The sequence below is a fragment of the Brachionichthys hirsutus genome, chromosome 16 (genome assembly GCF_040956055.1).
Source record: "Brachionichthys hirsutus isolate HB-005 chromosome 16, CSIRO-AGI_Bhir_v1, whole genome shotgun sequence".
Taxonomy (NCBI): Eukaryota; Metazoa; Chordata; class Actinopteri; order Lophiiformes; family Brachionichthyidae; genus Brachionichthys; species Brachionichthys hirsutus.
In genome coordinates this window covers 2,250,138-2,260,768 of record NC_090912.1, presented here as the reverse complement: position 1 = coordinate 2,260,768, position 10,631 = coordinate 2,250,138, and the positions used below count along the sequence as shown (strand labels likewise).

The 10,631-nt window shown below is 49.9% G+C and overlaps 1 protein-coding gene across 1 annotated transcript; it reads left to right on the top strand.

The window, feature by feature from the left end:
- Nucleotides 1–251: 251 nt before the first annotated feature.
- Nucleotides 252–10,423, top strand: c1ql1l2 (complement component 1, q subcomponent-like 1-like 2). The gene is made up of 2 exons (XM_068749725.1): nucleotides 252–860; nucleotides 10,244–10,423. The coding sequence occupies exons 1-2, from the start codon at nucleotides 252–254 to the stop codon at nucleotides 10,421–10,423; spliced, it is 789 nt and encodes a 262-aa protein (XP_068605826.1).
- Nucleotides 10,424–10,631: the final 208 nt, after the last annotated feature.

The following is a 10,631-nucleotide window of genomic DNA, read 5'->3' as shown; positions in this document are numbered from 1 at the left end:
GCCGACTTTAGTGTGACGGAGCAGTGCAGGGAGGAGCATCAAGTGTATGTGGGTCTCTCCCTCACCCTCGTGCACTCGCCGGTCCTCTTGCATCCCTCCTCCTCCGGATCCCTGGGTCCTTTTCTTCGGTGACGGGCGCCCCACTTCAAGCAGTAACCATTTCCGCCCCCGGGAGACCCACGCTGGCAGCGCAGCCCCTTCCCCGACTCAGCATCGGGAGGAAGACCCTGGTGGCGGCTGCCGTAGGGGTTATGCTGGTCCTGGTGCTGGTGGTCCTCATCCCCGTGCTCGTCAGCTCCGTGGGGACGGATGCCAGCCACTATGAGATGCTGGGCACCTGTCGTATGGTGTGCGACCCCTACCTCAACAAGGGCACGCCGGCCAGCAGCACCAGCTCCACCGGCCTCCAGGCGGAGGCGGAGGCGTTGAGCGACAACAGCAACGTGCTTCCGCCCTCCACCTTGGTGCAGGGCCCGCAGGGGAAGCCTGGCAGGCCAGGCAAACCCGGACCACCCGGACCGCCGGGAGAACCGGGGCCGCCTGGTCCGGCGGGGCCTCCCGGCGACAGAGGCGATCAGGGGAGGACTGGGATTTTGGGTTTGGGGGGGGACGGAGCTATCAGCACGGCCACCTACAACACGGTGCCTCGGGTGGCCTTCTATGCGGGGCTGAAGAACCCCCACGAAGGCTACGAGATCCTCAAGTTCGACGACGTCGTCACCAACCTGGGCAACAACTATGACGGCATCGCGGGAAAGTTCATCTGCAGCATCCCGGGCACGTACTTCTTCATCTACCATGTGTTGATGAGAGGAGGAGACGGCACCAGCATGTGGGCAGACCTCTGTAAGAACGGACAGGTTGGTGCTTTCAAACTTTTCCCCCGCGTTCCTCTGATGCTTCCTCCCCCCAACCCCCCCCCCCTTCCCGATGCTCCCCCTCTGCAGACAGTTGTCATAGATCCAGAGGAAACAGGGTGACATTGCGACGCATCTGCCGTGCGCCCGGGAAGCCCGGAGCGCACAGATGTGGCACCCGCTGCGCCGAAAGATAAAGTCGCGTTTACTGGCTGACATTTCCGCGCGTCAAAGGACGGTCAGCGCGACGAGAGCGCACCGCGGCTACTTGTGCTTTTACGCGTGGAAACCGACAAGGAGTCGATTATTTATCTGAAGTCGGATTAATATATGGCGGAATTTAACGAATTTGCGTCGCAGGATCGGCATTTATTGTTTAAGTTAAAGAAAAATAGAAAGGAGACATAGAGAAATAGATACTTCGGGAGTGGAACATGTTTTAGAAGTCGCCTGAGATTATTGTTTTTTTTAAATATTATTATTATTATTATAAAATACACGATTACTTTTGTTATTGTTACCGTCAGTGCCTAACTTCCGTCTCCAACTTTTAGACGCGACAGAGCGATTGTCGCGTCTAATCCTCCGACCCTGCCTGTCGGTCTATTCCCCCCCCGATCATAATTTCTGTGTCCATCCATGTTCCCACTCGTGTTAAACACATTAAGACGCGGACGTGGATCTATTCTCGGCCATTTTAATGGGGCCGTAATGTTATTTGGCGCCCCGGAGGGTCTTATCCGGTCCGTAATGTGCGCCACCGCAGTGAGCAGCCTTCCGATCAGCCGTCAGGTCTGTTATCTTCACAGTGGATCCGAAGCGCCCTTTGCTCTTTAAAAAAAGAAATAGAGTAACACCCATCTTTATTTCTTTATCGTTATGGTCGGTGTGGTTGAAACTATAATATAATAATATGAAACAAATCAGGAAGGAAGCGACCGGATATGACCACAAAAGGGCAAAAGGGTTTAAATGCTGAAAAAAATAAATGCTTCCTCTGAATTAATTTATGTGTTTAACTGTAATTTATGGGTTAGGAAAAAATAAAGAGGAAAGAAGAAGGTTTGAATTTCACAGCTTGACCTGTTTCGTCGTCACCAATTTATAAAGGAAAAATGTACATATGTATGGAAACAAATCGACTTAAATTTTTAGCTCCTTTTCATTTATATTTGAAAAATAACACGAGGTTATAGACGGATGGATTTATAAACACACACAGTTGAAAGTGCAGAAACGGGCAAACCTCCGGCGTGGAGGTGACGTGGAGGTTTATTCCTTCACCAAGTTCACCCTTAGCGAGTAAATAAAGAGCGTCGCAGCAATCACCTCCCGTAAATAATGTCTTGCTCAACGGTAATGTTTATGGTCGCATCGATATATAAAGTGGGAGACGAGCATATGTTGCTATAAATTGCCTTCTGCTCCTTCATCGGGATCCCAGGAGGAGCATGCGGAGGTGCTTAAGTCAGACGCTCCTCCTCACAGTGTGCTCCTCCAGAGACCGGCGTGATGTTCATAAAGCAGCAACGGCCTCCGCCTGAAGCTGCAGCCATTGTCGCCGTGCTGTGCTGTTCGTTGGGCGGATGGGGAAGGCCCCCCCCGGAGCCTGAGAGTGTGACGCTGACTGGTGAATGGTGGGGCTCCATCATTGATGGCTGGGGCGTGGAATACACTCCCCACGGTCGCCGTGGTGCTTTCCTCAGCTTATTACAGCGTGAGCCCGGACGGGGGACGCCGGGGGAATCGAGGACAATAAGAGTGTTTTATCATCTTTTGGCTTTGGCGAAAGTGGCTGGGTTTCAGGCTCTACTCCCCCCCCCCCCCCCCCCTCCAGGGGTTTTTGCAAGCTGTGCCTGAAGCCCATCATAGATGGGTTACTTTACTTCTTCTTTGCATTTCTACTTGGCAGAATGCGACACAAGGTTCCCAAAACTTTGACACTTTTCAAGTTCCACCAGGAAGTGAGCTTCTCGGTAAACAAGCAAAGAAGACATCTATTTTCAGCGCAGCATGCTTTATGCGCTTCTCAACTTCCTCTCCTCTCACTTTTTTTTTGGGGGGGGGGGGGGTCCTACATTGCATGCCAGAATATTCGAAACAATCCTAAAAAAAAAATCCCTTCGTTCAATCAACGGTTCGCTGTAGCCTGAAACGTCCTCAGAGACACACAAGGATGGCGTCATCGACTTGAACCAGATCCAGGACGCGTTTGCGCGTTTTCTCTCCATTCCTTCCTTAATATTGTTATTAATCCGTAAAACCGTTCCAGAGTTAATTAAAAGCTACGACTTTGGCGTCTCTCTCCAGAGAGCCGCAGTGAATAATCACTCTGTCTCCTCCTTCAATAAGCCTCCACGTCCTTTGAGCACACGGCTCTTCCCTACCAGTTACCGCTGCAGTCTCCTAATCACACCCCCTCGGCCCCACCCTCTAAAATCACAGCCTCCATCCACCCCAACTGTGCTCTGCCCTCCATCTCTCCTCTACGCCAGGTCTACAGATCACTTTTCAACAGGAGATGAAACTTTTTAGACTTTTTTTTTCTCCCTTTGGATTAAAATAAAAAACTAAAAACAGATTGCGCCATCCAATTTGATTTGCTCGCACACGGCGCCGTAAATATTTTTTCATTGCTCTCAAGTGTAGCAACTGAATAAGTTAGGGCGCAGCATCCTCCTTTTGTTGCGTCTTCCTGAGGCACATTTCAAAGAACCCCCCCTCAACCGTCCCGTCCTCCGCAGGGGGGCCTCCGGCTGCCATGCTCCGTTTTTAGGTGGAAACCACACATTGTGGCGCCGATCCCAACCAGAGCAGTGCGGACTGTTTGGTTTTGGCTACTGCCGGCGACCCGGTGGCGTTAAGGACCTCTGACGAACGGGAGACGTGATTGATTTTAACATTCTGGGAATGCTCGGACCTTTCTCTCGGTCAACATGTTCTTACTTCTGCACTGCGAGGCCTCTGTGCGTCTGCCTGGCGTAACAGAGAGACTCTGTCTGGAGTGGACGGACTGGGCTGGCGGCGCCCCCCCCCCTCGGCCCCTTTGTCTGCAGTATTGATCCTTATGTGTGTGCGTTTGCCAGTTTCCACCCTCTTCTTAAAGACTCACTTCTTTTTGTGCGATGCATACCCTGGCATTTCTTCTATAATCAGCCGCAGAGGTAGTGGAGGCGGACCTTTGGCCTTGATCTGCCGTGTAATTGGACATTGGATTCGACACTCTGCCGAGCAGAACATTATAGCCGGCCTAATTAGGCGGGGAGGGCTATCAAATGATGATTGGCCCGTGTTGTTCGGAAATACCACACAGATTGGAAATGTCAAGGCGACATCGGGTTGTCATCTGCGTAGCGCGGCGACGAAAATCCATCATTTATTGGTGAAGTTTCAAAAGTTGCTCCGAAGCTGCCCACCACTTGTCTGTTACTTCCAAACACTTCACTAGCGAGATCTTCAGATAGAGAGCCATTAAGGACCCGAGAGCGCACGCTATCGAGTGCACAACACCTCGGCACCTCGGAGCGAGTCTTGTGAAACGCTGCTATACCGTCTCAAAAAAGCGCAAAAAAAACATGGTTGAAAATAGTCTATCGATTGTCTCCTGAGACTGGCTGACTCAAGGATGCTATATATTGTTGACTCACAAGGCTTCTTCATTATAATGAGGGCCATATGGGAGATAGACAAGTGCCCCCCCCCAGCCCTGTTATGCAAACATCCCTCCCGGCGCCCCTGACATTTAGCCGTTCCCTGAATGCAGATTTCAGCCGCGTTCCTCTTCGCCGGAAAGCACCAAGTCAACGACTTCAAGTGACGCATAGTCTGCGCATTTAACACCTTCACCCCCCCAAAAGTGAGATTGTGTAAGACATCAACAAAACGCCCAAGCGACAGCTAATATAAGAAAAGATGTCACAAGCAAAGCCAGCCTGCCTCTCGTCTTATGCTGAAGCTCGCTTTCTCCTCCTTTTAGAGGGAGTCAAGGGAAAGGTTGCGGCGCCTCGGGTTGCCAGGGAAGCACGCCGGACAAAGAGGGCTTAGCGTGAACAAAGGTTGAAACAGGCTTCTCGGTGATAATGCTGGGAGCAGCAGAGCGGGTTTGGTGCTGCAAGGCAGACAGCGGCATCTATCTCAGTAATTAACTGAGCGTGATGAGCCAGACGCCAGAACCAAAGAGGCGGCTGATCTCAGGTCAAAGTTCACGCCTCTTTTTTTTTTATTTTGTAGAACCTCTTTCTGCGGCTGTCTGGACTTAATCCTTTTTGTTCCCGCTGCTGAATTGGGATACGGTTATTTTGGACTCTTGAAGTATTTGGATTGAGCGTGAGATGTGGAAACGAAGGCCGCTCGCCACTCCTGCTGATCGATGAAACGAATAGCGACGGGTCTGTCTCTACTGCATCTTAAGAGGCGGCAAATCTCCGGCTGCCATTTCCTTCCGCTTGTATGTTCTCATTTAGGTTCTTCCGGCGAATGAACCTGCAACACCCGGGTGACGAAATGTCTTCTAACGCCACAATCCCCCTGCACAGTCTCCTTTTCGTTATTTCAGTAAAACTGCATCGTGTGCGTGCAAAACGTCCTCGTTGGACCCGGGCTCAACAGCCACCTAAGCCTCGATTAAGCATGCAGTTCACGGCCGGAGCGTTCAAACACAATCAGACAGCAGAACACTTTGAGTTAAAGAGGACCGATTGACTCGTTGATCCGAAATGGAAGGCTCAACGTCGAGTCAACAAATCCCCGTCGTGGAAGATACAAGACAGCGTCCTTGTCAAAGCGACAAAGCCCCTTGTAAGATCGCCGTCCCGGGGGGGGGGGGGCGTTCGAGGCGCCCCGCTCCCCCCCGCATGACAGAGAAAGCTTCAAACCATGATGGTTTTCTGTGACAGCAAACCATCATGGTTTGCTACTAAACGTTGCAGCTGCTGAATGGCTCATTGGGAGAAAGACGTCGCTTCATTTAGGCGACAGCCTGATTAAAATGCACCATAAATGTATCCCCATTTCATTGATGATTGGTGGCTTCTTTGTTTTTTTAACCAAAGCCGTGACGCGATGTCGCACTTCGCTCTTCTTGGCACCATCTATTGAGCGCTGGCGCGGCTTTGAGCTCCACGCGGCATAATATTCAATCAAAGCCATCAGGGCTGACGATGTGACGGATGCAAACATGCACGAGCAGCCACAAGGAAGGCAACATGGCACAACACCTCATTTACCATCGCTGGCGGCGCCGGCGCTCGCGGCCTCACGCTTTGTTTGTCTTGTCAAAGTTCCTCTGCATATTCCGTGTCAAGGTCACGCCCTGCCAGGCGGCTGCTCCTCCCCGCCTGCATGCATCTGCTGCAGCCCACGTTTGAACCTCTGCATGGTACGCCTAATAAGTTGCTCGTGTGCACACACACACACACATCTATATATACAAAGAAAAAAAGAGCTCCCCCGTCAGGAGCCGCCTAATCATTAGTTCAAAGACAGCGAGAGATTTTATTCATGCATGCTTAACGCCGAAAGCAAACAGGGGAGGCCTCGACTGCAGCGGTTTGTCTCAGAGGGGAATAAAAACCATTAGAAGCCAGAAACAAAGCAAAACAAAAATATCATTGTGGAAGAGCGAGAAGGAATTCAGGGAAGTCTGCTTCCACCAGGACTTTTCTCATTCCGCGTCTGCCGAAGGAAGTTGTTGTATTTGTTTCTCCCAATCGTGCACTTGGAGACATCACAAATTCAAGCTCCAGAAGGAGCGAATGAAGAGAATAATTTAGGCTACATCACACATCTGTGACTTTGCCCCGGGGTTCTGCAGGAACACCTGCAACGCAAATAGTTTGAAGTTTCATTAAAAAAAAAAAACCCCAGTGACAAATCCTCCCGAGCCGCCGTGCCCCGCTCCTCCGGCGACCCGAAGCGGCAGCCCTCTAATAGGAAGATGTTGACTTTGCACGACGAGATCATCCAATAATATTAATATGCACCGGACGCCGGCATCTCAGGATCAGTGCAGGAGGCTTTGTTTGCACGCTGATATGAGTTGTGTGAGATTTAATCAAGAGGACAAACAATAAAAAAAAAAAAAAAAGGTGCAATCTTCCATATCTTACACTCCTGGATCTTACAACCTCTCCTCAGAATGTCATATTTCAGTCTAGCCTTTTTGACATCGCCAGTGTTGCTAAAAAGTTCCACGCCTCTTTCAAACCTTTTTATTCTCCTTCCTGGACATAAAGAAAACGCTTTCGAAGACGTGGTGAAGTCTGAGTTCCCCTCTTTGCAAATGCTTTTCTGAAGCCACTGAGAACTAGGCGCTAAACATGCACGGACCGCGCTCCTCTTTGCACTCGCGAGCTGGAGGCGATGGAAAGAAAAGCTCCCTCCTTCAGACGCTTCCCGTGTTTGAAGCGCCGCTCGTGAGCATCGCAAGAAACCCGGCAGAAGCTTGACCCACGCCTAAAAGCGCAAGGAGCAAATGTTGCAAGATCAATCCTGCATTTATTTAAGATAACAAATGAGCGGTTAGAAATAAGATGATGGTATGCTCACCAAGCAACAGAGAAACACTAGCAGAATGTGCAATGTTGATTTATTTGGGGAACATTAGCATAAATCCAGTCTGAAACAAAGAGCTCTGTAGCTCGATGCGGCCTCCCGACAGAAGACCCGGACGCAGTTTCCCCAAGAGGAAAAGTTTTAATGGCAGGAAGTTACAGCGACATGAAAATACATATTTGCTGAATGAGACTATTTCTCCACCCTATTATGTGCCAGAACAGTGATTCAAACTAATGAATATTCAGTTCAAGAGGCCTCCTTAGCACGCCTCTGCACACTTGAATGTTTTTAACCGTAAGGTTATGAAGAGCCCAACAGAAGATGATTCGGCTGCATGGGCGACGGGCTGCTGCAGCAGGAAAGGCAAGCGGGAGAATATCCAACAGGAAAATAACAGAATCCATCGGAAAAGACGTAATAATGATGAAAAAAAAAGCTCATTGATTACTGAAGGTGCTTTAGAAGTCGACGGACCCAACTCTGCTCCACCAGCGGCGAGGAAGAACCGCCTCATCGTCCTAAGCCTCTCCGTTTTGGGAACGCTGACGCTTCCTGGCTTTCCTCTGTCGGTATCCAGCCTCTCCCATTTGTCAATGCGCTCGTCGCGTGCAGCCCTTAAATAGGCCAGCCGATTATTGGGCGTCCTCTACCCCCCCCCCCCCCCCCCCCCGCCTGTTGGGCCCAACTCGTTTCAAAAGAGCCTTGATTTAAAGCTGCGTGGACAAACAGCGAGCCGAGGAGGCGGCGGCCGCAGTCGACTTCGGAGACCCGATAATGAGCCACAAGGAAACACTTGAAAGGCGTGCACAATATTGATTTTGATTCAACCTCGCTGACCGGACTAAGTGACTAATTGGCTTATTTAAGCAGCAGCCTACATGAAAGGATGGAGAACGCATTCCTCTCTCATCTCCATAATGATCTTTTTTTTTGTTCCATTTAAGTTTGAGATGGGACAGTTCTCCTTATTAGTAACTGTTTTACGGCGCCTTTAGGGTCGATTTTATAGTGTAGTTTTATAGTGGTTTTTTTTTTTATAGTCAATTTCAGGTGACGAAATGCATGAGACAGATTAATAAGAATGTAAATGAGCTCAGTGTTTAGTTTGGAAACCTTCACAGTCTTTTACGATCTGCCGTTTACGACCCGCCGACACGGAGATGCTCTCCGGATTCACTTCCATGCTTCTTTATGCCTTCGTTCTGGTGTTAAGCGATTGATGCAAACGCTTAATTAGAATGAAGCTAAATGGCCGACGTGATGAAAAGAACAGCGGCTGCATGATTTTTGGTTTTCATCCTGCAGCTCAGTCTTGCTGTCAGGGATTGAGAGAGATCGACGCAGCGCACGCTTGAACCTAAAACGCATCCGTAGAGCTTTAAACTCAAAGTTATTGTTTTTTTTAACTCAGCTTTAAAAGCTTATTCCTTGATTTTGGGGAGTACAAAAAAAACACGCTGCACCAAAGTGGATTTTTGCTGTACCCCCCCCCCCCCCCCCCCCGCCCTTCATCTCCTCATCACTGCTCTAACCTCCGTAATGCAGCTGCTCGCATAACACACCTGAGCGTCCAACGAAGCTGCTGCTGCTTGAGTGGAATTGTGGGTAATGTAGGTGGCCAGGTTTTGATAAAGACATAGATTGCCTGGAATAACGCTGCATCAATGTTGGTTATTTTCTTCTACCTTTAGTAGATCTTCATTGCTTAAAAAGGAAGCGGCTTTAATTTCAAACATTGTGCAGGAATTTGAAGCTAAAACAACAGACTGCATGTCAGCGACAGACTCCACTGCACAAAATACGCTTCCATTTACGTTGGCGGCATCTAGTCCACGATCTTCATCGCTTTTCGCTTCATCAGCACTTTGCCAAAAAATGTACTCGCACTATATTTGGCGAGGAGAAAATCACCGCGCAAACAGCTATGTCTAAAAACAACAACTTCCCATGCAGCCTTTTGAGGCTGATAATATGCACAGAGAATTCCACCACCCCACACACACACACACACACACACACACACACGCTTGAAAACACAGCTATTGTTTCGTCGCCTATTTGGCACCGCCGCTACACTTCCCTCCCCAGAGAGAGACTATGAAGCGCCGGAGGTCTTAATTAGCCGGGACAGGTTATTTAGAAAGGGCTCCAAATGTCCTACAGCCATCACTACACACACACACCCACACACACGCACACACACACACACACACAACTTTAGGCCGATCCAGCGTTCCCGCCCTCTGGTGTTTCTGGGACTCTGTTTCTGTGGACCTTTTGTTCCCGGGTCGACCCGCTGGTCTCCCGGGAGACACCGCTGGCTTGATTGAAACCATAAATCTGTTTGACAGAAAGCCCCGAGGTGACCTAGCCTCCCGGCGGCTCCTGCGGGTTTAATATCAAAAGAGAACTTTTTGTGCCCTCGATGCTCCGGATATTCTATATTTGACTTCCAAATGACAGACGAGAATTTCATTTGGAAACTAAGTCAATGAAATTTCACGGCATATTTTGCCAGTTTGCCAAACTTATCAGTTCAAATTCAAAAAGAATGATTTGAGTCGATCTGCTAAAACGGATTTATACCCTAAAGGAAAGTGGGATTTTATTTCGGTATTCCCATTCAGCTGCGACATCATCCTGTTACAATAGAAGAATAACGAAACCATATCAGCAAACCTGCGAGTAAAAAGGTGAACCTCAGGGAGGAAGCCAGATGGAGGTGATTATGGGGTAAATGCAGAACTACCTGCGACGTACATATGATGTCATACTTTGCTCCTCGGCTAACGGACCTCCCTCCTCTCCTCCGTGTTCCGCTGTTACCGCAGGTACGTGCCAGCGCCATCGCCCAAGACGCCGACCAGAACTACGACTACGCCTCCAACAGCGTGATCCTCCACCTGGACGCAGGGGACGAGGTTTACATCAAGCTGGACGGGGGCAAAGCCCACGGGGGCAACAACAACAAGTACAGCACCTTCTCCGGCTTCATCCTCTACGCAGACTGAGGACAGAGACAGAGACGGGGAAGGGCTTGAGAGGAGGAGCTTTACAACAGGGGGGGTGGTATGCTTTCTAATTTTCCCAATTCTCTCCATCATCACGGACACCTCTGCTTCGTATTCCATCATCCAAGACGTCCAGGCACGTCGGCCGAGCCTGGACGCAAAGCTCCGGAGGACACACTGAGAGGGGGGGGGGGGGGGGGGTCGGGCA

Bases quoted from the DNA above. Each gene is read 5' to 3' on its own strand.
- c1ql1l2 (XM_068749725.1), top strand. From the start codon at position 252: ATGCTGGTCCTGGTGCTGGTGGTCCTCATCCCCGTGCTCGTCAGCTCC. The intron at 861-10,243 runs GTTGGTGCTTTC...CTGTTACCGCAG, and splicing joins ACCTCTGTAAGAACGGACAG to GTACGTGCCAGCGCCATCGC.